This window comes from Scyliorhinus canicula, chromosome 15 (genome assembly GCF_902713615.1).
Source record: "Scyliorhinus canicula chromosome 15, sScyCan1.1, whole genome shotgun sequence".
Classification (NCBI taxonomy): domain Eukaryota; kingdom Metazoa; phylum Chordata; class Chondrichthyes; order Carcharhiniformes; family Scyliorhinidae; genus Scyliorhinus; species Scyliorhinus canicula.
In genome coordinates, this window is record NC_052160.1 from 44,206,102 (window position 1) to 44,232,689 (window position 26,588).

Sequence of the window (26,588 nt, forward strand, 5' to 3'; positions counted from 1 at the left end):
TGCCTTGGTCTGCTTCAAAAGACAGCGATTTAGCCCAGTGTGCGAAACCAGCCCCTGTACTGGTCACTACTTCCAAAATGTTACCCTCCTGAAACGTCAACCACCTGCCCAGGCTAATTCCCCAATACCAGGTCCAGTACTGCCCCTTCCCAAGTCGGACTATCTACGTATTGCATCAAGAAGCTTTCCTGGATATACCTTACAAACTCTGCCTCATCCAAGACCCTAGCACTAAGTGAGTCCCAGTCAATATAGGGGAAATTAAAATCCCCTACCACAACAACCCTGTTATTTTTGCACCTATCCAAAATCTCTATACCTATCTGCTCCACCTTCTTATTTGGTCAATTATAGAGCTGTAACAGATTACAGTGTATTAACACTTTCTATCTCAAAGCAATGGAAAGTAAAATCAGGTGTATTGTAAAACTGGCCAATCCAGTCCTGTCAGTTTCCTCTCAGGCACGTTAGGTTAAATTGTCCATTTAATCTCTTCCCCAGTCGCCATTTGTGGGAAAGCAATTTATGTTCTCATTATTTATGTGTGAACTACAAAAATACAAAACCAAAATACTGCATATGTTGGAAATATGAAATTTAAAAATGGAGAATGCTGGAAATGCTTAGCAAGCCAGGCAGCATCTGTGGAAGCAAAACAGATCTGTTTTTCAAGCCTGTGACCCCCTCATCAGAACCACTTCTGTGAACTATTTCTCCCAACTTCCTCAATTAATCTTTCATTGGTAATCCTGAATCCTAGTGGTTACCAATGGAAATAATCATGTCCTTTTTACCATCTCAAAACCTTTCAATTTTGTTAAACGTTTGTCATAGATCTCTTCAACCTGCAATGCTGAGGTGAAAAAGATTCCTGGTAAATGGATAAATATGTTTGCCACTGTGTTTACTTTCCTGTGCCTTGCAAACATGGGTGGGCAGCAATTACGTGTCATTTATCGTTTTGTGGTTTTGATTATCTAGCATTCAGTGGAGACAGGAGTTCTCTGATGCAAGCACATGGGAGGGACTGAAACTATATTTTCAAATCATCAGTGGGGACTACCATGCCTTTGGTGATGCTGTTATTGCTATAAATTTGGTGGATTGCATGTTGTACAATGAGGAGAATAGAGAGGATTGCCTACCTTGTATCGTGGTCTCCGAGTCCTCAATATTATAACTGTCTAGTGTCCTATCTGATTCTACAAGATCATTTGCAGTATGTATTTCTGGTGGTTTGTCATGACGTGTGTACCAGGTCAACCGAGAGATCTGGGAATGAAGATTGAAGTATAACATCATGCATTAAAATAAAACAGTACTGGCTTAGGGTAAATTGGAAAGTGTAGCCCAATTTTAACTGATGGCATATCTTGGAATGGGTGATATGTTCCACAGCAACATCAGCATGGCATCCAGGCAATTAGCCAGTCAAATATTTCTGGATTCACAAATTTGTCAATCCAGGAATTTAGTGGTCCGAATTCTTATTTTCTCATTCCTAGATTATGATGATAGAGTTGTTATTCATTAGAGATTTTGAAAAAACTTTCAAAGAATCATAGAAACCCTACAGTGCAAAAGGAGGCCATTCAGCCCATTGAGTCTGCACCAACCGTCTGAAAGCGCACCCTGTCTAGGCCCACGGCTCACCCTATCCCTAATCTTTTTTTTAAGACACCAAGGGGAAATTTAGCATGTTCAATCCACCTAACCTGCACATTTTTGGACTGTGGGAAAAAAAACAGAACATCTGGAGGAAAACCATGTAGACATGGGGAGAATGTACAAATGCCACACAGTCAACCAAGGCTGGAATTGAACCCAGGCTCCTGGTGCTGTAAGGTGTCAGTGCTAACCACTGTGTCTCTGTGCTGCCTTCATCAACTGTCAGGCAACTATCAAAACCTAAAGCTCAGTCACCTCAGCGGTACTGTGTGGTAACTATTGACTGGATTTGACCTATAGAGTTACGAAAATTGATGTTGCTGGGAAAAGGGATGTCTCAGTGAGATCAGGAAATGTGGGTATATTTTGGGATCAAGAGGTAACTTCAGATAGCATGGTATGTTTAGTTATCAATATACTTAAGTGCCATACTGTACATTAGTCTTTTGTCATTTTTTTTCTTTTCTTTTACTTTCATGTTCTTTATTAATTGTTCACACAACAACTGACTGGTTCCTCACTGGATTGTACATTGTTCCTCACGTTATTCCAAACAAATAAACACCACATTATTCCAAACAAATAAACATAGTTATCCTTCGGGGTTTTGAGACACTCTTGCAGGTAACATCAGCAAGGTTCTTCACAGATCTTCTTGAAATTTTCTCACAGGCTACGTTTTGATTTTTGAAGGCTTTTTTTTGGTTTTCAGAGGTTCCTTTTTCATTCTCATTAACTCCGTTATGCACTAACATTACCCTCTGCATTTGTGTGATTTTTTAAAAGTTTATTTCTTGAGATAAGAAAGCACACATACCAAAGGCTGAGGGCGCGATTCTCCCAGAGGGGGAGAAATCGGAAGGCTGGCGTCAAATCCGGGCGGGTTTGACGCCAGCCCCCCCCCCTCCCCGACCGGGAACCGATTCTGGTCCCCGGTCGGGGCTAGCATGCCGCCGCCGTAAACTCCGGCATCACGGGCTTAACGAATTTCGTTAAGCCCGCTTGCCAGAGTTTGCGCCGGCTGACGCGTCATATGACGTCAGCCGCGCATGCGCGGATTGGAAGACTCCAACCCGCGCATGCACGGATGACGTCATCGCGCATTTGCGCAAAACCCGCGCATGCGCGGGCCGGGATGCCCCTCAGCCGCCCCGCGAAGTGATACAGCGGGGCGGCGGAGGGACAAAGAGTGTGCGGGCATCGGACCCGCTGCCCGCGATCGGTGGGCACCGATCGCGGGCCCATGGCACCCTTGGCACGGCCGTGGTACGGCCGTGCCAATCGGTGCCATGGTTTTAAAAATCGTCACTTTACGGCCGTTTTTACGAACAGCGGCAGCGATTCGTATCGGGAGTCGGGCGTGGTGGGGGGGAGAATAGCGGGAGGGCGTCGGACTAGCGTGGCCGTAAAATTTTACGACCCCCGCTATTCTCCGCACCGTCGTGAGTGCGGAGAATTGCGCCCTGAGTATTTATATTTAAATCTTTTAACTTAGAATCTATAAATAACATATTTTGATTCATTATAAATAAATCTCCTGTACTTCCACTTAGCAAAAGGTAACTTATTGAGAATGAATTTCACATGTGTAACCCTGGATGATGGGAAGAGAGATAATAAAACTCCATGTGTTGTATCTCGTTCACTTTCGTGGAAGGCGCCTTGGGAAGTTATAAGTTCTATTTTTGTACAAAAAATGTATTGTAGAAAGGATCTGTCATCTGTGGAGTCTTACGTCACAACTTACATTCAATTTTCACTGCTTGCAGATAGGTTTATGTTGCTGCAAACCACCTGTTTATGTTTCTTCTTTCTTTGGAGGTTTGTTTGGGAAATGTAATGTTTGACAGGGTTTATAACAAATCCCCCGATAGTTATATTAGGCCTATGTAAAATAAAGAGACTTCTAATATTCTGGACAAAATCTTGTTGATGTGTCAGGGATCTTGCTTGCTAGATGGAGAGCCAGCGAGAGCCCTGTATTTCCTCTTTTTGGGAAGGTCCCCTGAGCCACTAGCCAATCAGGCAGTGGCAAGACCATCACAAGCCTTTCCCTGGAACCAAGATCCTGAGGACAAAAGTCCTGCCTCGTGAGAGTTGTCCTTGCGCTCAGCAGCACCACTGAGGAAACAGCTGCTGCCAGGACAGGTACTGGTGTCACAGGATTATGGAGTGATCCAAGGGGGCCCTAGGTTTTGGGTTTTAATTGAAAAACTGCTTATTACATAGAGTGCTTATATATTTGGTAAATAGAGTGTTTATTGGATCATATGGCGGTCAGGAAAAAACTCACCCAATTTTAATCTTCATTGTATGTGGATTGACATTCAAATCTCATTGGCAACTACACATATTAGCTTAGACCAGGGGTTCTACTTGTCTGTGAGCATTAGCCAGGAATTAACAATAGTTAAGATTTTAAACCTGGACAAATGTACCTCAACTTCAAATTTGGCACATGCGATTCATAAGTGAGTTCGCAACACCTGGTTGGTCAAATTTCTGTGTTATACATGGGCAGGATTTGCTCAACCCACCTCCTGAAAAATTGATATTAAAAGATCATTGCCGGGATTTTCTGTTTGCCAATGCCAGAAATCGGGAAACACGATTGGGCAGAGAATCGCCCATCGTGGCCAGCTCTGGGCACCAAACGGAATGCCATGCTTCGTTCCCTCAACAGCGGCGTGAATGCATTCTATGCCACAAGTCGGCAATTTTTTAAAAAACAAATTCCAATAAAGGGGTAATTTAGCATGGCCAATCCACCTATCCTGCATATCTGTGGGTTGTGGGGGTGAGACCCACGCAGACATGGGGAGAATGTTCAAACCCCACATGGACAGTGACCTGGGGCCGGGATCGAACCTGGGTCCTCGGTGCAGTGAGGCAGAAGTGCTAACCACTGTGCTACCATGCCGCCCTCCATGCAAATTGTAGAGTAAACACTGTTGGCATATCATTAACGGGCCGCCCTGCTATTGTCTAGGCCTCCAGAGATGCTCCGCCTCCATCAGGAGGAATTGCTGACTCACGTGTGGCATATAAAATCAGGAAGCGGGTGCCATGGCTGCTGAGGGAGAGGGAAAAGGTAGGACATGTTCCCAAAGACGCAACCATGGGCTGCCGGTGTCACCACTAGCTGGTGGGACACATGCCAGGGCCAGGGGAATAGCGGGGGGGGTGACCAGGGGATGGGCAGTGGGGTCGGCGTAACCCCCCCGGGATCAGAGTGTTCAGGCACGTGCCTACAAGGCAGCCATCTTGATGCGCACCCCACTGACTGCCCACCATGCACTGTAGTTGCACAGGGCGACACTGGCTGTATGTGTGACCCCACCCTCCCAACCCCACCCACACCCGGGTGCCACCCTGATGGCAGGGCATCACGTGGCCCACCCAAGGAGGGTGATAACAGTAGATCTCACAGGAGGGCACCAGACAGGAGTCGAAGAGTGTACCACTGACAAATGTAGGGCCAGTACTCCTGGCCAACAGGCCGAGGAGCAGGTGGGAAGAGAAGCAACATCATGCCCCGTGTGTATCGGCAGGGCCTGTCATTCAAGGAACTGCTGGTCTGAACTTGTCGCTTAAGTCTCCGGCTGAGCAGGGAGACCATGTGACATCTCTACCAGATCAAGCCGCATCTGGCATCGCAGGAGTATGGGAGGACAGCCGCACCTGGTAGCCATCAAGGTAACTGTTGCCCTGAACTTTTAGGCCACGGGGCCCTTCCAGGCGCCGAATGTGAACCTGTCCAGGATCTCGCAGACCTCAGTGCACAGGTTTAATGGGGGCCCTGTATACTCAGAGAATCCTGCTGCATAGCTTTCTTGGCAGAATGGGAAGAGTTCTGCACTTCTCTCAAAGCTGCTCCTCCAATCCAGATTCTGTTTGCTGGAGCAGCAAAGTTGGGAGAGACGGACAGGTGAATTCTCCACTGGTGGGATTCTCCATTACGCCGGCAGCACAACCCCTGCCTGCAGGTTTCCCAGTGGCATGGGGTGGCTACAATGGCAAAATCAATTGGCCAGCGGCGGAATGGAGAATCCTGTGGCCAGCAACCGCTCACTGCTGAGAAACACTTGACTGGGGAGGCAGAGGAGCAGCTCCTCACTTTGCAGGAGACTTCTCTTTCATTGATCACCCCGATGATTGAATTTGGCAGGGGTTTTCAGGGCATTCAGAGGCAAATTTCCCCTAGTTCTGCCCCATGTATTTTGTACTCTGTTGGGTGGTAGAGGTAGATTCAATCATGGCATTCAAAAGATATTTGCCATCATTATCTGAAAAGGAAAAAATTGTAGGGCCCCAGGGATAAGGCAGGGAAGTGAATTGCTCTTGAAAAGAGTCAGCATGGACACAAAAGACCGAATAGCCGCCTTCTAGGCTGTAGCCATTAAATATTTGGTTAAAATACTGGAGCCATTAGAGTTAGAGAACAACTCAGAATTCATTTTTTGACACAATTCTGTTGAACCTACCTGTTGCAGAGGTGGAGGGTGAGTGAGTAGACTAATGATTACCACCACAATTAGCGTAATGAAACTGAGGATGAGAGCAAAGTAAAGGAAATGAACTTTGCTGACGACTGTTGGTCGCTCATCAGGTTGGCCACACGGTGGTGGATTGAAAACCATATCCAAAATCATCCGAATAATGCCAATACAAATCCCTATAACAAGACCCCAGAATGCACCCTGTATAGAGAGAGTCAGATATTAATGCCTTAGTTCAGGAAATATTTAATGACATATTCACATATAAGCTATTACAGGAGATCCAATAAGAGAGCACCAAAACATTGTCCTTTGATATTCAATGGCATTGCCATGACTGAATCCCTCACAATCAACATCCTGGGGTTACCATTTACCAGAAACTAAACTGGATTAGCCATATAAATACTGTGGGTGCGATCCATCGGCTGCACTGACTCTTGTTTGAGCGCAATGATGCTGGGAGAGCCCACCCACGGGTTTCCAAGCGACCTTCACGCCTTGTGGAATCTACCTAAGTCCCACGAGACGTCAGAGTCAGAAGTGACGTGACCAAAAGGTGCTCGCCAAAGTCAGTTTAAGACCGACTTTGGTGAGCTTACCTGGGGTCTACTGGCCTCCCCAGTGAGGCCACAGCCAGGCGCTATTCAGCACTGATCCACACAAATGTGGACCAGGCAGAATGGCACCCGGGGGGGGGGGGCTCCCAGGTTATCAGGGATCCCCTGATGCCAAGATGCCAGGGTGGCACTGCCAAGCTGGCAGGAGCACTGTCCAGGTGCCAGGGTGGCAGTGCAAGGGTGCCCAGGTGCCAGGGTAGCACTGCTAAGGGTCAGGGCTGAGGGAGGCATGCCCATGAAAAGAATGGTGGAGGAGGGGTTTGAAGGGTGAGGGGGTACATGGCAGGTAGGTAGGGGCCTCTGGGAGGTTGGGGTGGGTGACAAATGGGGGGGGGTCCTGGTAGGGGGGGGGTCCTGAAGAGGGGGTGACCCAAGGACCCCATAACTGGGCGTCCTCACTTAGGGCATGGGTAGTGCCCATGGGTGGGGTATGTGGGGGACCCACAAGCTCACTTACAGATCAGGGTACCCTTTCAAAATGGCTGCCCGATCTCGGAGCTCAGCTCCCCAGTGCTGAAAAAAAGTATAAGGCCGGGATTCTCCAACCGTGCCCGCCCAGCGACCAGAAATTTCCACCCGAGGGCAATGGACCTTTACATGGTCTGCGCCCCGACCATGGCAATCTTGTGGTCGGCAGGCTGAAAAATCCGGCCCTACGTATGGGCTAAACCAGTGAGAAACTCCCCAGGGCCCAAATAAAGAGTCATTGGATAACGGTGGGGAACTGGCTAGCTGAGCTGCTGTGAAACTCCTGCCAGAAATGACCTTAGAAATGTTTCCATTGAATTCTGCCATGGTGACTACAAGAGCAGGTTAGAGGCTAGCAATCCTGTGGCAAGTAACTCACCTCCTGACTCCAAAGCCTGTCCACCACCTACAAGGCACAAGTCAGGAGTGTGATGGAATACAATCCCATTTCCTGGATGAGTGCAACTCCAAAAACACTCAGCTGCAACATAACTTCCCTGTTTTAGACTCCATTCCTCTAGCAATGAAGGACAAAATTTAATTTGCCTTCTGAACTACCTGCTGCACCTGCAAACCAACTTTTTGCAATTCATGCACAAGGACACCCCGGTCCCTCTGCACAGCAGCATGCTGTAACTTTTTACCATTTATATAATAATACATTTTGCTGTTATTCCTACCAAAATGGATGATCTCACATTTACTAATATTGTACTCCATCTGCCAGACCCTTGCCCATTCACTTAAACTATCTATATCACTGTGCAGATTTTGCCTCCTCTGCACACTTTGCTCTACCACTCATCTTAGTGTCATCTGCGAACTTTTGACACATTACACTTGGTCCCCAACTCCAAATCATCTATGTAAATCGATGTAAATAAGCACAACATAGAACATAGAACATAGAACAGTACAGCACAGAACAGGCCCTTCGGCCCTCAATGTTGTGCCAAGCAATGAAAACCCTACTCAAACCCATGTATCCACCCTATACCCGTAACCCAACAGCCCCCCCCCTTAACCGTACTTTTTTTTAGGACACTACGGGCAATTTATCATGGCCAATCCACCTAACCCGCTCATCTTTGGACTGTGGGAGGAAACCGGAGCACCCGGAGGAAACCCACGCACACACGGGGAGGACGTGCAGACTCCGCACAGACAGTGACCCAGCCGGGAATCGAACCTGGGACCCTGGAGCTGTGAAGCATTTATGCTAACCACCATGCTACCGTGCTGCCCCGCTTCACTGATTAACCCTTTCTTACCAACTATCCTGGCTTGAGACAATTCACACCTCTTTAACATGGGGTTACCCCTATCTCTGGATCTGTAACAACTTAATAACCTGCTGATGCTCGCATTCTAAGCATTGTCTGGCATCTTTGAATTTGTCTATATATATGTTTCTGGAACATACCTCTTCATTCACCTGAGGAAGGAGCAGTGCTCCGAAAGCTAGTGTTTGAAACAAACATGTTGGACTTTAACCTGGTGTTGTAAGACTTCTTACTGTTACCTTTCTTAAGGGTAATGAGGTCAATTGTAACAACATTATCATCACAGTTTGACAGTACATAATTGCAATCAGAATCCAGTGTATTTATTTTGAATCTGCCACACAGGATGTTGACATGAGTAACAACTGCCTCAGACAGTGTTCAGTATTTTCTGGCATGTTCCTTATTCACATCTGGAATTTCTCAGCTGCCATTTGGTCATATAGTCATTAATATTTTCCATCCCACCTTTTGCCTGATTTAGGATGTTATATTTCCATGATTGGTAATATGTTGAATTCTTTATCTTTTCTTCCAGAATTACCCGGTGTACGCGATTCTCCCATGCCGTGCCGTATGGGAGAATCGCCGTTCGCTCCATTTTTTCCTGCGGCGCCTCTCCGACGCCGGAAGGTGATTCTCCGATGAGCGGAAAATCAGCGCCATAATAAACGATATGTATATGAAATTAACATGTGAGTGAAAAAAAACTTAATAATTAAACAGTCCAACCGTGATGATTCACAAATTGAGTCTGTCCGCTTCCTTCTAATCCTGGATGATCTTCTCAAACCAAGAGGAGTGTCAGAAGTTTTTAACGTCTTGTGTGAATCTTCAATAACTTGGAAGAGGTCATAGTATTGTGAAAGAGGCTTTCATGCATTTGAAGACCTGGAAAAATCTTGTTAGATGATTTGATTTTCAAAAGTGCTTGTCGATTTTGTCAAACAATTGAACCTTCATTCGTTTGAATGATATAGGAGCGTGGTGCTGCCTGACGAATCACTTTAGCAATAGCAGACCAAACTCCATCAGGAATGCAAATCCTGACGTGATCACCTGGATTCAGTGATTCCAGTGTAGTCGCATGTTGATTGTAGTATTGTTGTTGTTGTTGTTGTATGTCCAGTTGAGGTTGCATCTTTTTAATTACGGGCTGATGATCTGGATTAGGAAGTCTAATACACGGAAGAGTTGTTCTCAACTCCCTGTTCATCAACAATTGAGCTGAAGATAAACCTGTAGCAAGCGGAGTTGCTCTGTAGTTGAGTAAAGCAAGGTTCATGTCAGCATGAGAATCAAATGATTTTTATAGAAGTACCCCTTTCTCAACTTTTCCATTCGATTGCGGATAGTGAGGACTTGAAGTTATGTGAGAAAAATTATACGCTTTGGCGAATTCTGTCCATTTATAACTATCAAAACACGGTCCATTATCAGTCATGACTGTGTTCGGGATATCATGTCTTGCAAAGATTTATTTTGTAGCCTTGATAACAGATTTGGCAGTCAAGTCTGACAACTTGATGACTTCAGGATAATTTGAAAAGTAGTCTATGATTAACACGTAATCATGACCATTGCAATGAAACAAGTCGATTCCTACTTTTGACCATGAAGTTTTATCCAATGCATGTGGTAGACGTTTTTCTTTGCATTGTGCAGGTTGGTGTTTTTGACATGTTTCACACTCGAAAATAAGATTTGTTGATGCCTGGCCAGTAGACAGCTTGTCTCGCTCTTCTTTTGCATTTTTTTAATGCCTAGATGACATAGAACATAGAACAGTACAGCACAGAACAGACCCTTCGGCCCTCGATGCTGTGCCGAGCATTGTCCGAAACCAAGATCAAGCTATCCCACTCCGTCATTCTGGTGTGCTCCATGTGCCTATCCAATAACCCCTAAAGTGTCTGACTCCACTATCACAGCAGGCAGTCCATTCCACACCCTAACCACTCTTGGTGGTTCATGTATCTCATGACCTTCATGTATCTGTTGCAGAATCATGGGTCTAAGTGACATAGGAATCTATGCGATTGAGTCGGAGTAATAATCCATCAACAACTGTGAGTTCAACTTGTATGTTTCTATATTTGGAACAATGTCCTTTAGGCCAATCATTGTTTAAACGGTCTATGACACAAAATAATATTGAATATTTGTTGGTCTCATCATAGATGAGTTTCAGTTTATCGTCTGAGGCAGGTAAAGTTTCAGTTCGAAGCTGCACTTGAGCTTCTATAAGCTGAATAAGTTCTGGTGGTCGTTCTTCTGAGTTGACAGAATGAGATAACGCGTCAGTAATTATCAATTCCTTGCCTGGAGTATATACAAGTCGAAAGTCGTATGTGCGTAACTTCATAAGGATACGCTGTAACCTTGGTGTCATGTCATTCAAATCCTTGTGAATGATGTGAACAAGTGGTCGGTGAACAGTCTCGATCGTGAACATAGGTAGGCCATATAAATAGTCATGAAACTTGAGAATTACAGTTAGTCAACCTAAACATTCCTTTTCTATCTGGGCAAACCTTTGTTCAGTAAGTGTCATTGCTCTTGAAGCATAGCCAACTGGTATCCACAAAGAATTGTCATTTCTTTGTAGAAGAACTGCTCCAATTCCACTTTGATTTGCATCCGTTGAGATTTTTGTTTCTCTGTCGGGGTCAAAGAAAGAAAGAAGAGGTGCAGTAGTCAATTGTGACTTCAGATCGATCCATTCTTTTTGATGAGTGTCAGTCCATGTAAATGTGGTAGACCTTTTGATGAGATGTCACAAAGCTGTAGTTCTAGATGAGAGGTTAGGAATGAACTTCCCCAGAAAATTCACAACACCTAAGAATCTCAACACAGCTTTCTTGTCCTCTGGGACTGTCATTTTCTGTATGGCAGCAATTTGGCATTGTCAGGTTGCACACCATGTTCCAAAATTTGATCTCCCAGGAAGGTTGAGATACTAAAATTACATTTGGCTCTGTTCAGTTTTAAACCAAATTTATATACTCGTTGGAAGACTTGCAACGGCCTTGCATTGTGCTCTTCATGCGTATATGACCAGACAATGATATCATCGACGTAAACTCGTACTCCTTCAATACCTTCAGTCATTTGTTCCATCACTCGATGAAATATCTCCGATGCTGAAATAATACCAAATGGCATTCTGTTGAAACGGTATCGACCAAACGGTGTGTTGAACGTACACAACTACTTGCTTGTCATCATCTAACCATAAAATCCTCTGGAGGCATCCATTTTGGAAAATATTTTAGCATTCACCACCTTGCTGGTGATTTCTTCATGCTTGGGTGTTGGATAGTGCTCTCGTTTAATATTTTTATTAAGATCTTTTGGATCGATGCATATCCTTAATTCCCCAGAAAGTTTATTTATACACACTATTGAACTGACCCAGTCAGTCGGTGCTGTTATTTTGGATATTATGCCAAGATAATATGCAAGTTCTTGCTTTAATCATTCACGAAGCGGTGTTGGAACTCTTCTTGGAGGGGGTACCACTGGTTTGGCCTCTGGCTTCAATTGAATTTTATAGAGAAGAGTACCCATGCCTTCAAAGACGCAAGGAAAGCGATCAAGAATTCCTTGTATGTCTTCCTGAACAGGTGAAGAGGTGAACTTGCGCTATAAATTGTTCGAACTAGGTGAAGGTTCTTGCAGGCCTACGCACCTAAGAAAGAAGATCTGTTTGATTCAACAATCTCAAATTTTAGAGATATGGCAGTGTCGTGATTTGTAACCAATAGATAGCAAGATCCCAATGAGGTGATAGCATTGCCATTATAACCACACAATTGACAATCTGTTTTCTTGATTTTAGGAGGTTGTCTCAGTTGCAAAAGGTCATGCTTGTTGAGCAAGTTCGAGGAAGCTCCTGTATCAAGTTTAAAAATTATTTCAGAACCATTTACTTGATGCATTGTGTTCCATTCAGATTCTGTGTTAGTAGAATAAACTATGTTAGGAGGAAATGAAGCATCGGTGGTATCATAACATTTTTCAATAATGCCGACAAAGAAGGTATCTTCTAAGCAGTAAGCATCAAGATCATAAGCATCAAGATCATTGGAAAAATTTTCTTTCTGAGAAGCTTCTTCTGTTGTGCCTACACGTCTTACATTTATATGTGCTTTAGTTAGATTCGCAGATTTAATGTGTAATTTTAAGTGATGTTCTGCATTGCACAGCAAAGTGGTAGAGTTTGCCACATTATGAGCAAGTTTTTCCTCATGCTGGACATTGTTTTGTGCGTGGGCGTGCCCACAGCATCCACACATCATTTTGTTTTAATAAATTTAGAGTACCCAATTACTTTTTTTCCCAATTAAGGGCAATTTAGCATGGCCGATCCACCTAACCAGGACATCTTTGGGTTGTGGGGAGTGAAACCCACGCAGACATGGGGAGAATGTGCAAACTCCACGCGGACAGTGACCCAGGGCTGGAATTCGAACCTGGGTCCTCAGCGCCATAGTCCCAGTGCTAACCACTGCACCACCGTGCTGCCCCACGTCCACACATCATGTCGTCATAAGAACTAGGAGCAGGAGTAGGCCATCTGGCCCCTCGAGCCTGCTCCGCCATTCAATTAGATCATGGCTGATCTTTTGTGGACTCAGCTCCACTTTCCGGCCCGAACACCATAACCCTTAATCCCTTTATTCTTCAAAAAACTATCTATCTTTACCTTAAAAACATGTAATGAAGGAGCCTCAACTGCTTCACTGGGCAAGGAATTCCATAGATTCACAACCCTTTGGGTGAAGAAGTTCCTCCTAAACTCAGTTCTAAATCTACTTCCCCTTATTTTGAGGCTATGCCCCCTAGTTCTGCTGTCACCCGCCAGTGGAAACAACCTGCCCGCATCTATCCTATCTATTCCCTTCATAATTTTAAATGTTTCTATAAGATCCCCCCTCATCCTTCTAAATTCCAACGAGTACAGTCCCAGTCTACTCAACCTCTCCTCATAATCCAACCCCTTCAGCTCTGGGATTAACCTAGTGAATCTCCTCTGCACACCCTCCAGCGCCAGTACGTCCTTTCTCAAGTAAGGAGACCAAAACTGAACACAATACTCCAGGTGTGGCCGCACTAACACCTTATACAATTGCAACATAACCTCCCTAGTCTTAAACTCCATCCCTCTAGCAATGAAGGACAAAATTCAATTTGCCTTCTTAATCACCTGTTGCACTTGTAAACCAACCTTCTGTGACTCATGCACTAGCACACCCAAGTCTCTCTGAACAGCGGCATGCTTTAATATTTTATCGTTTAAATAATAATCCCGTTTGCTGTTATTCCTACCAAAATGGATAACCTCACATTTGTCAACATTGTATTCCATCTGCCAGACCCGAGCCCATTCACTTAACCTATCCAAATCCCTCTGCAGACTTCCAGTATCCTCTGCACTTTTCGCTTTACCACTCATCTTAGTGTCATCTGCAAACTTGGACACATTGCCCTTGGTCCCCAACTCCAAATCATCAATGTAAATTGTGAACAATTGTGGGCCCAACACGGATCCCTGAGGGACACCACTAGCTACTGATTGCCAACCAGAGAAACACCCATTTATCCCAACTCTTTGCTTTCTATTAATTAACCAATCCTCTATCCATGCTACTACTTTACCCGTAATGCCATGCATCTTTATCTTATGCAGCAACCTTTTGTGTGGCACCTTGTCAAAGGCTTTCTGGAAATCCAGATATACCACATCCATCGGCTCCCCGTTATCTACTGCACTGGTAATGTCCTCAAAAAATTCCACTAAATTAGTTAGGCACGACCTGCCTTTTACGAACCCATGCTGCGTCTGCCCAATGGGACAATTTCTATCCAGATGCCTCGCAATTTCTTCCTTGATGATAGATTCCAGCATCTTCCCTATTACCGAAGTGAAACTCACTGGCCTATAATTTCCTGCTTTCTGCCTACCTCCTTTTTTAAACAGTGGCGTCACATTTGCTAATTTCCAATCCACCGGGACCACCCCAGAGTCTAGTGAATTTCGGTAAATTATCACTAGTGCATCTGCAATTTCCCTAGCCATCTCTTTTAGCACTCTGGGATGCATTCCATCAGGGCCAGGAGACTTGTCTACCTTTAGCCCCATTAGCTTGCCCATCACTCCCTCCTTAGTGATAACAATCCTCTCAAGGTCCTCACCTGTCATAGCCTCATTTCTATCAGTCGCTGGCATGTTATTTGTGTCTTCCACTGTGAAGACCGACCCAAAAAACCTGTTCAGTTCCTCAGCCATTTCCTCATTTCCCATTATTAAAACTCCCTTCTCATCCTCTAAAGGACCAATATTTACCTTAGCCACTCTTTTTTGTCTTATATATTTGTAAAAACTTTTACTGTCTGTTTTTATATTCTGAGCAAGTTTACTCTCATACTCTATCTTACTCTTCTTTATAGCTTTTTTAGTAGCTTTCTGTTGCCCCCTAAATATTTCCCAGTCCTCTAATCTCCCAGCAATCTTTGCCACTTTATATGCTTTTTCCTTCAATTTGATACTCTCCCTTATTTCCTTAGATATCCACGGTCGATTTTCCCTCTTTCTTCCGTCCTTCCTTTTTGTTGGTATAAACCTTTGCTGAGCACTGTGAAAAATCGCTTGGAAGGTTCTCCACTGTTCCTCAACTGTTCCACCATAAAGTCTTAGCTCCCAGTCTACCTTAGCTAGTTCTTCTCTCATCCCCTTGTAATCTCCTTTGTTTAAACACAAAACACTAGTATTTGATTTTACTTTCTCACCCTCCATCTGTATTTTAAATTCCACCATATTGTGATCGCTCCTTCCGAGAGGATCCCTAACTATGAGATCATGAATCAATCCTGTCTCATTACACAGGACAAGATCTAGGACCGCTTGTTCCCTCGTAGGTTCCATTACATACTGTTCTAGGAAACTATCGCGGATACATTCTATAAACTCCTCCTCACGGTTGCCTTGACCGACCTGGTTAAACCAATCGACATGTAGATTAAAATCCCCCATGATAACTGCTGTACCATTTCTACATGCATCAGTTATTTCTTTGTTTATTGCCTGCCCCACCATCTCGTTACTATTTGGTGGCCGTCATGCATACAGTGCCTTCGCACATGCACAGATCGGTCTTCTTCCGCTCTGCGTTATTTTGCGAAGTGCGCATGTATAGGTTGGGAATGCACATGCACAACATGGCTGCCATCTGAAAAGTGCATTTTTCTGAGCTCCGCCACAGCTCCAACGCATTCTACCTCGAGGTTCATTTTTTAGTCCTTTTCTTTATGCAGAATTTCAGGATATTGACTGTTGGACAATTGCTGCATTCGACACACTTTGATTGCGTTTTCAAACTGGAGATCTTTCTGTCTCAGCAAACATTCCCTGAGCTGATCATCTACTGTTCCAAATACAATTTGGTCTCTGATCATTGAATCAGTCAGGATTGAGAAATTACATGTTTGAGCTTTGAGTTTTTGATCAGTCACAAAGCAATCAATCAACTCCCCATTTTCTTGCATTCTTTTCTTAAAGGCAAAACGCTCATATGTCTCATTAATCTGTATCTTGTAGTGCAGATCAAATTTTGCTACGTAAACACCATATTTAGTCTTACCTTGCAAATTGAAATGAGTTATACAGTTCTATAGCTTGTGGACCAGCCATTGTTAGAAATAATGCTAATTTCCGATCATTACTTCCATTATTTAAATCATATGCAGATTACTTAAATCAGATAGCTGAAACTGTTGTTTGAACACTCGGCAGTTAACATCTAGTTTACCAGATATCCTGAGCTGTCGTAGAGATTGAATTTTCTCCATGAGTCTGGGATTCTTTGGTGTTTCGCAGTAACAGGTGTGTTCTTCGAAGTTCGAGTCGTGTGCTAGTTTTTTCTGATAGCTAGATTCTTACTAATCTATCTAAATAGCTTCAGTATTAACCTGGTACCATGTTATATTTCCATGATTGGTAATATGTTGTATTCTTTGTCTTTTCTTCCAGAATGACCCGATGTAGTGTTGATAAAGAATATACCAAATCAAAAGATTGAACAAAACTAATTTATTATTACACTCCTAATTAAATGAAGTTCAAATACTATTGAGCTATCGATGATAATAAATGATATTGTATCTGTTTTACAGTATTCAATATTCAATCTAGTCACCAACTACACTATGATTTGACCTGGTGCTATCTATCTCTAATTAACATTCAATCTGCTCTCAGCTTCTCCTTGTGCTTCTCACTATGCTTCTCCCATAATTCCCTGAGAGACTGTCTTAAATACAGAGAATTAATAACACCCTCTGGTATTTGATTTACACATGTAAATTATTAACCCTTCACTTTCCTGACTATATACATATCATTACATAGGATGCATCAGGGATTTCTTTAATTCAAGGTCAGTGTTTGGAAGGAGTTGATCTGAAGAAACCAAGTTCTCCAAGATTGTCATTTTCTGCCATTTTGTTAGTCTTTAGCCTTCCACTGTAGTATTTATATGGCAAGGAATTTTCAGAGGCAAAGCTCTTTCCAGACTTCAGCCTCTTTGGCAATATATTGTATTTGTTCATTGGGTACAAAGAGTTATACATGTTTTCCTCTTAATTTTACTGGAAGTATGCTGCCTCACTGATGACAGTGCAAATCCCACAAGGCGCATCAGATTGTATTTCAAGCCTGTCATTGTATGGGACTGATTGAGTTCAATATCAGTGTTGTGCGCACGGCTCAAGCATGACCATGTTGGAGCATAGTTACTCCACAGTAACAGAGTGTTTTCGGGTCACAGGTAGCCAAGTCTTATCACTAATCCTGCTTCCCAAACCTCCAGTTCGCTACACATTCCCCCTCTCTGAGTCTACTGGTTGCTGTGGACCCTTCCTCCTGCTAATCTAACATTTTGTGGTCTCTACCTCTCTCTAACCCATTCACTTGCTGCCAATCCTCTGATTTACAACTTCTCCAACTCCTTAATCCACCCTCTTGTTGCTGAGTCTCTGACTTTCAGCCTCCCTCACTTCTTAAGTTAACTCTCACCAATCCTTTGTTTTGCCAAACTTCCCACATCCAACTTGCTCATTTCCCTCTCCTGAGCCCACATTCCCATTCAAGATCCATATCTGATCCAAAGCCAGAACACCGGGGTTGTGAAAGTATGAGCTCCAAGGATGCTGAAGCACTGAGCTCGGGCTATTATAACAAATGTTTTTTTTTTATCTTTCTACTTTCCGCTTCCCTCTCGCTTTTGTTGTGAGCAAGGGCTCTGCACATAAGCAGCAAGAGCCAGGAGGAGGTGCTTAGGTATTATTGTTTTTCTGGATTAGACTGGTGAGCACATGAACATGTGTGTTTCAAGCTGGTCTAAATATCTGCATTCTCCCAAGACTGCACCAATAAGTGAAAGTTAAGTGAATGGGGAAGCCTGGTAGATTACTTGCCAGTCGTATATTTTCCTGTGCTCTTGAATGAGCTTCAGTACATCCATTCACAAAGGTGTGGCCAGGTAGCAGCTACGATGTGGCCAGGAATGAATGGTGGCTCCTATAGGTGGTTCGGAGCCAAGTGAGTAAAGGTTCCCTGGTACAACAATGGACCTCAAGAGCAGCACGGTGGCAGAGTGGTTAGCACTCCAGCCTCACGGCATCGAGGTCCCAGGTTCGATTCCGGTTCTGGGTCACTGTCCGTGTGGAGTTTGCACATTCTCCCCGTGTTTGCGGGGGTTTCACCCCCACAACCCAAAAGATGTGCAGGCTAGGTGGATTGACCACGCTAAATTGCCCCTTAATTGGAAAAAAATAATTGGGTACTCTAAATTTATATTTAAAAAAACATGGAGTCTCAGAACATATCCCCAAAGCCTTTGTGTTCACAGCAAGGGTTCAAGAGAAGGAAGCAGTGAGTGAGAGTATTTAAAATAACATTGATTATAACTGTTACGACCCCTGACAGGGACAGAGCTGCATAACAACGCTTCCTCTCCCACAAATATTATAAGTTTTTTAACAAAAGAATCAGCAACATACTAAAAACAGTTGCTCCTCCCCCACTCTGGGAAACTCCAACCCATCCAGGAACCGCCGCATTCTCTTCTCCCCGGCCGGGAGCTACGACTCATATAAAACGCCTAAGAAAGGAGGGTCAACAGGAGTATTACGGGATTTGTATGGGCGCATGGGACTCCGAGGGTGAGAAGGGTGTTTTTGGAGCGGGGCAGGGATAGGGGGGGCTGGCGCTGCCCAACCTCTGTCGGTACTATTGGGCTGCCAACGCAGCGATGGTGCGGAAGTAGGTAATGGACAGGGAAGGGGCAGCATGGAAGAGGATGGAGATGGCGTCCTGTGTGGACACGAGCCTGGAGGCGCTGGTAACGGCGCCGTTGCCGCTCCCTCCAACGAGGTATGCCACGAGCCCGGTGGTGGCGGCTACCCTCAAAATCTGGGGACAATGGAAACGGCATAGGGGGGTGGTGGGGGGCTTAATGGAGTCCCCGATACGGGGGAACCACCAGTTTGTTCCAGGCAGCATTGATGGCGGGTTTCTTGGCTGGCACATGGTAGGCATTAGGAGGTTGAGGGACCTGTTTGTGGATGGGAGGTATGCGAGCCTGGGTGAGTTAGAGGGGAAGTTTGGGCTCCCCCCCGGGGAACATGTTTAAGTACATTGAGGTTAGGGCGTTTGCCAGGCGGCAGGTGGAGGCGTATCCCACGTGAGGTACGGGACAGGGTGCTCTCGGGGGTGTGGGTTGGAGGAGGGAGGATTTCGGACGTATACCAAGTAATGCAGGAGGTAGATGAGGTCTCGGTGGAGGAGCTGAAGGGTAAATGGGAAGTGGAGCTGGGTGAGGAGATTGAGGAGGGGACGTGGGCAGATGCCCTGGAAAGAGTGAATTCCTCCTCTTCTTGTGCGAGGCTTAGCCTCATACAGTTCAAGGTGCTACATAGGGCTCACATGACCGGGACGAGGATGAGTAGGTTTTTAGGGGGCGAGGACAGGTGTGCTAGGTGCTCGGGGAGTCCAGCGAACCATGCCCATATGTTCTGGACATGCCCAGCGCTGGGGGAATTTTGGAAGGGGGTAGCCTATTTTTCTACCGTTCTGCCAGGAAGTCAAGGAGAGTGAGGACATTTAACTTTGGAGGGGTTTGTGCGAGTGTTTCTGTTTGTTTTCTGAAAATATTTTCCCTTTGAAGTGTTTAGTTGGTTTTGATGGCAGGGTTTCTGGAGGGCAGGCTTTCATGGGGAACATTGAGGCTGAGTGCAGCTTTTGCTGCTTTTTGGGGAATGTGGCCGGAGGAGGAGAATTGGGGGATATGGAGGTTGGAGGACTTGGACGGGCCCCCATGCTGGCTGGGAGGGCTAGTGGGGGGGGGGGGGGGGGTTATCTGGAGGTAGGCGCAGGACAGGGGGATGGGGTTGATGTTTTGTTTTTTAAGAGTTGGTGGGAAGGGGGGTAGGTTGCTGACAAGCATGTGGTTGATGTGGAGCGGGTGCAAAAGGATCGCTGACGGTTGGCATCCGAGGGTGGGCGTGGAAGGTCGCGTGACATGAGCCGAGTTCTGGCCCAAAGAGGGATATGGTTGATCAGCAGGGGAGGGGGGTGGGGAATGTGGAACGTGAGGGGGCGAATGTGCTGGTCAAATGGTCATGTGTGTTCGCGCACCTGGGGAGTCTGAAGGCGGCCGTGGCCTTTTTACAGGAGATGCACTTAAAGATAGGGGACCAGACAGAGTTGAGGAAAGGCTATGCGGGGCAGGTGTTCCATTCAGGACTAGATATGAAGACGAGGGGGTGGCGGTGTGGAAGAATAAGTGGATGGCATTCGAGGTGGGAAACATTGTGGCAGATTTGGGGGTTGGGGGGGGGGGGGGGGGGGGAGGTTCGTGATGAGTGGATGAGCTGGAGAAGTTGCCAGTAGTCTGGTAAACGTTTATGCTCCAAATTGGGATGATGTAGATTTCATGAGGTGGGCCCTGGGGAAGATTCCTGACCTCGACTCGCACTGGTTGATCATGTGGGGGGAGTACTTTAACGCGGTTATTGAGCTGGGTTTGGACTGGTCGAGCTCGAAGTCGGTGAAGGTGTTGGCAGTGGCGAAGGAACTGAAGGGGTTCATGGAGCAGGTCGGGGTTGGAGGGGGGGGGACTTATCCTGTGTGGGTTTCACCCCCACAACCGAAAGAAGACAGCGAGTGATAGTGGATGGAAAGTATTCCGCCTGGAGGTCGGTGACCAGTGGTATCCCGCAATGATCTGTTCTGGGACCTCTGCTCTTTGTGGTTTTTATAAATGACTTGGATGAGGAAGTGGAAGGGTGGGTTAGTAAGTTTGCCGATGACATAAAGTTTTGGGGGAGTTGTAGGTAGTGTTGACAGTTGTTGCAGGTTACAACAGGACATTGACAGGATGCAAAGCTGGGCTGAGATGTGGCAGATGGAGTTCAACCTTGATAAATGTGAAGTGATTCATTTTGGAAGGTGGAATTTGAATGCTGAATACAGGGTTAAATGCAGGATTCTTGGAAGTGTGGAGGAACCGAAGGATCCACGTACATAGATCCCTCAAAGTTGCCATCCAGGTTGATAGGGTTGTTAAGAAGGCGTATGGTGTGTTGGCTTTCATTAACAGGGGGATTGAGTTTAAGAGCCGTGAGGTTTTGCTGCAGCTTTATAAAACCCTAGTTAGACCACACTTGGAATATTGTGTCCAGTTCTGGTTGCCTCATTATAGGAAGCATGTGGATGCTTTGGAGAGGGTACAGAGGAGATTTACCAGGATGCTGCCTGGACTGGAGGGCATGTCTTATGAAGAAAGGTTGAGGGAGCTAGGGTTTTTCTCACTAGAGCGAAGAAGGCAGAGAGGTGACTTGTTAGATGTGTACAAGGTGATGAGAGGCATGGATAGAATGGATAGCCAGAGACTTTTCCCCAGGGTGGAAATGGTTGTCACGAGAGGACATAGTTTTAAGGTCATTGGAGGAAGGTATAGGGGAGTTGTCAGAGGTAGGTTCTTTACACAGAGTGGTGGGTGTCTGGAATGCACTGCTAGCAGAGGTGGTGGAGTCAGTCATTAGGGACATTTAAGCAACTCTTAGACAAGCACATGGACAGCAGTAAATTGAAGGGGTGTAGGTTGGGCTGATCTTAGATTAGGATAAATGGTCAGCATAACATCGTGGGCTGAAGGGCCTGTACTGTGCTATACTGTTCTGTGTTCTATGATGTGCAGGTTAGGTGGATTGGCCACACTATAGAAAATTAGAAAATAGAAAATCGCTTATTGTCACGAGTAGGCTTCAATGAAGTTACTGTGAAAAACCCCTGTTGCCTCTTAATTGGAAAAAAATAATTGGGTACTCTAAATTTATTTTTAAAAAGCAAGAGGCGGTGAAGGAGATTGGCAGAGTGAAGGACGAGATGGGTAGGGTGGTGTTTGATCCGGAGAGGGTGAACGGCGTGTCTTAGGCGTTTTTTGTTTTTTTTAAAATAATTTTTATTGAAATTTTCACAAAATATCAAAAACAGAAAATATCAACAAGAAACCAGTATTAACAACAAAAAAAGAAAAACACAATAACCCCCAAAAACCAAAACCCCCACCCCCCAGTAACTACAAAAAGAAGAAATAAATAAGCACCCGGCATATTCAATAAACACATGTACACATGTACACATTTCTCCCCTCCCCCAAAACAAACCCCTCCCCTACCCTCCCCTCCCCTCCCCCACGTTGCTGCTGCTGCCGGCCTATTTTCCTACCGCTCTGCCAGGAAGTCAAGGAAAGGCTGCCACCGCCTAAAGAACCCCTGTACTGATCCCCTCAGGGCGAATTTCACCCTCTCCAATTTGATGAACCCCGCCATGTCATTGATCCAGGCCTCCACGTTTGGGGGCCTCGCATCCTTCCACTAAAGAAGAATCCTCCGCCGGGCTACTAGGGACGCAAAGGCCAGAACACCGGCCTCTTTCGCCTCCTGCACTCCCCAGTCCATTATCTCTCATGGTCCATCGTCTCTTCTGGCATACCAAAATACTCATCCAGAGGCAGGCCAGGGACAGCACCCCAAACATCACCCCCTTCTTAAAGAGGGCAGCCTTGACCTGGTTAAACCCGGTCCTCCTCTTTGCCAGTTCTGCTCCCAAGCCCTGGTACACCCGCAGCTCGTTCCCTTCCCAGGTGCACTTCTTCGTCTGCCTCCTTATCCAGCGGTGCAACCACACCACCATCACCCTTGGCGGCTCGCCTGCTTGCGGCCTCCTCATCAGCGCCTTGTGCATTCAGTCGACCTCCAGGGCCGGTCAAAGATCCCCCTCCCCCATCAACTGCTTCAACATTTTGGCCACGTATGTTCCAGCCTCTGCACCTTCGATGCTTTCGGGCATCCCCACAATTCTCAGATTTTGTCTTCGAGATCCTCCACCTTCTCATTCTGCCCCTTTTGGACCTCCCGCATCATAAACGGGACCAACTGCTCCTCGTGCTTCCCCACCGCCTCCTCCACTTTCTGTATTGCCTGGTCCTGGGACTCCAGCCTCTGCTCCACACTCTCAATCCCTGGTTTAACCAGTTCCACCACTTTGGCCCTGGCCTCCTTCCTCTGCTGGCTCAACTTTGCATTCAAAAACGTCAGTAGCTATTCCATTGACCATTGGGCAGGCAGAACAGCCCCCCGCCATTTAATCCTTTGGCGCAGCACAAAGACTCTCCTGTTCCAGCAGCTCTTTCCCTAGTCCTAGTTCGTGGATCCATTCACCAGTCACACCAGAGGAGTAACACCTTCTCAGGTGCTCCTCCATCTCTTGCCATCAAACGCTTTGCCTTTCGGGGTGGGGGGGAAAGAGATCGAAAAATATCGCCTTGAGCGCAAACCACCAAATGCGTGACTGCTCATCCCATGGCCACCACCGTAAGTCAACAATTCTGGCCTTTTGAGCATCCCTAATTTTAATCATTCCATCATTGGCAGCAATGTCTTCAGCTTAACTAGACTCCAAGCTCTGAATTACCTCCTTGAATTTTTTGACCTCTCTGTCCTCTTGCTATGATTCTCTACCTATGGTAGCAATTTTGCACTCTCGTTTGCATCGGGTGACAGGAGCAGAAAAGTTTGCAAGAGGCCCAAATGGCATGTTATGTCTGTGGGAAGTCCCGTTGCGATTGTCCCCCACACGGTCAGTGACGTAATTGGGTTCCCACCATGCATCAGGGTGTATGGACAGGACGTAATTTCAATTAATTTACATCTCATTATTGGGACTCCCAGCAGCAATCATCCCTCATGCTCAAAGACCGCCCATGGCAGCGTAACATCGCAACGATCCTATTTAACACAGCTTCTTCAACATTGAAACCTGGCAGGCTCACCTCCAAGTCAATTAACATTCCTTCAGGCTGACAACTATGCCAAAACTGATGTGTGTGAGTGCCACTTATTGCTGTTCATGCATTGGGCATGCTGAACTCCTCATACACTGACTGCAATGGCTTCCTTGTGCCACTGGCCAGGTGGGCAAGCACATACATCCCCTTTTACAGTGAGCAAGCGAACATAGGCTAAGCAGAGCGCTCTGATCCATCAGGTGTGTTTGCTGGTGCATCATTCCAGGTGCTCCCAATTGTCCAGATTGTGTGCAAAGTCTTGCAATGAAATGTTGGACAAATGCCTATGCCTTATGTGAGAACTCAGGAGACAGTAGGGTAGCCAAAGCTGTGGCTACTTGGTTAAACTGAGAGGGGCAAGGGTGGTGTGGGATCTTGCCTATTCCGTGAAGTGATGAGGGACAAGCCCTCAATGTGGCAGTCAGCACTGGATAATGAGACACAGCTACAGAAGCTAACCATTAACTCTCTTTTATTTTACAGTGATTAATGTGAGGGAGAGATGAAGCCTATGGAACTGGTTATCATTCTTCTGGTGCATTGAGAGGAGAAAAGGTGTCAGAGGTGTTTGGATCTTGAGAGGCAGAGCAAAATTTTGAGGAGGAAGGGGTGGCAGGGCCTGCTCTTCTGGCACAGGAGGGACTCAGCAAGCATACACCAGCCTCTCCTCCCACGAACAAGGGTGTCCAGATAGCGGCTTGCCTTCATGCAGAAGGATGACAACCAGCATCCGCAAAGACTTTCCCTGTCCAGTGGTGGTTCACATATGCAACCTTCTTCAGGAGTTGACACCACAGGGACTTGCACGCAATCCATTGAGTTGAAAGTCAGCTGCCCTAAACTTCTATATGTCTGGCTCCTTCCAGAGCGCCATGAGTGACCTTTGTGGCATCTTGCAAACCTTCCCTCCAATCCCCAAACCATCAAGGAGTGCAGTTAATCAATCTCAAATGTTCAGTTGGTCTGCGGCCACACAAAGCGCATCCTCTAGATGTGTGCTAAGTTCTCAGGGAGTGTACACGACTCTCAGATTCACATTGTTTCAGAGGGTCCACAATGGGTTGGCTCCTCGGGGACAGGAGATATCTATTGAGGATGTGGCTGATGATGCTGGTGTAGAAGCCACAGAGTGCAGCTGAGACCAGATACAATGATGGACATACTGCTACTCACATTTTGGTGGAGCAACCAATTGGGATGCTGAAAATGTGATTCTGGTGGAGCTCTGCAGTATAATCCGCAGAGTTTGCCACATCTTTATGTGCTGCAAACTTCACAGCCTGGCGCTTCCAAAGGGAGAAGAAGGACTATAAGATTATAAAGATGTGGGAGCAGAAGTAAGTCATTTGGCCCATCAAATCTGCTCCACCATTCAATGAGTTTGTGACTAATCTAATAATCCTCAATTCCATTTTCTGGCCTTATTGCCATAACCCTTGATCTATCTCAGTATTGAACATAGTTAATGACCCGGCCTCTACAGTTCACCCCAGTAAAGAATTTCACAGATTCACAACCCTCAGAGTGAAAAGAATTCTCCTCATCCCCGTTTTAAATAGACGACCCCTTACGCTGAGATTGTGCCCTCAGGAGCCTGACAAGAATGTATTAAATTCTGACAAACAAGTGGGTGAAAGAGATATCATGGGCTGGATTCTCCATTTCGCGATGACAGAAGCAGGAATCGCGATCGGGTGGAGAATCACGCATAACTGAAAAATCGAGGTTTGCGCCCTCATTGGCGACGAAATCTAAGTTTGTGCCCTGCATCAGGCGAGCCCTTTCAAAACCAAAATGTGCATTGATTTAAATATCATTAGAGGGTTGGACACATTATGCTCCACTTGTCCATGATGCTCCTCTACTCTTAGCAGAAGTCACACAGGCCGATTTGGCATAAGTATTTATAAATGGGGCCTGGCACCATGGCTTCTGAGGGGGAGCGAGGAGGTAAGAAAACTTTTTAAAACTCTCCAAAATTGTCACGCTTGTTGGGGGATGGCTGCTTGTGTCTGGGGGAGTAGTGGGAAACGACTTGGTGACAGGTCTGATGACTCAGGATGTCCCTCTCAGGATTGGGGTGGCCTTGCTCAGACCACCATAACTGTAAAATGTGTTTTAAACACACCCCTTTGGTGCTACTTACAGGCCCCTGGCTCTTGACTCTGCTGACTGCTCACTGTGTCCTGTAAATGTTCAGAGAGCCTCTCGAATCTGGGAACCCACCCAGGCCACCCTTTGGAAACTCTCAGACCCCAGCTGAGCCATCAATGGGTGGGTGTGGCCAAGCTCAGTGGCCCACCAGGTGCTGGAGCTCCTCAGTGCACCCATCAGAAACGCAGCTCCACAGCAGGGGAAGCAGGGGAATAGCAGAGCTTGCCTCAAATAAAGGACAGATGCATTGTGGTCTTTGGTACCCTCCTTGGCACACTGATCTGCCTCACCAGTGACACTATCAGTACCCACCCTTCAGGACCATCAGCTGTCTCCAAACCCTGCTTGAGCACAGATCCCATCTATCCTGTCCCTAGTCAGGTTGTCACAATTTGTGTGTCACACCCAGAATCCACATCAAACTGCAGTAATCTCCCAGCAGACACACATTTCCACCCCTATCTATAGTACCTGCCCATACAC

General features: G+C 46.0%; 1 protein-coding gene across 2 annotated transcripts in view; it reads right to left on the reverse strand.

The window, feature by feature from the left end:
* LOC119978732 (sodium/myo-inositol cotransporter 2-like) overlaps positions 1-26,588 on the reverse strand; it is a 265,078-nt gene that overhangs the window by 38,854 nt on the left and 199,636 nt on the right. For both annotated transcript variants that reach the window (XM_038820565.1, XM_038820564.1), the window contains 2 exons: positions 6,153-6,368; positions 1,146-1,272 (listed from right to left, as the gene is read on the reverse strand). In XM_038820565.1, the coding sequence (XP_038676493.1) occupies positions 1,146-1,272; positions 6,153-6,368 (343 nt within the window). The remainder of the gene's footprint in view (positions 1-1,145; positions 1,273-6,152; positions 6,369-26,588) is intronic.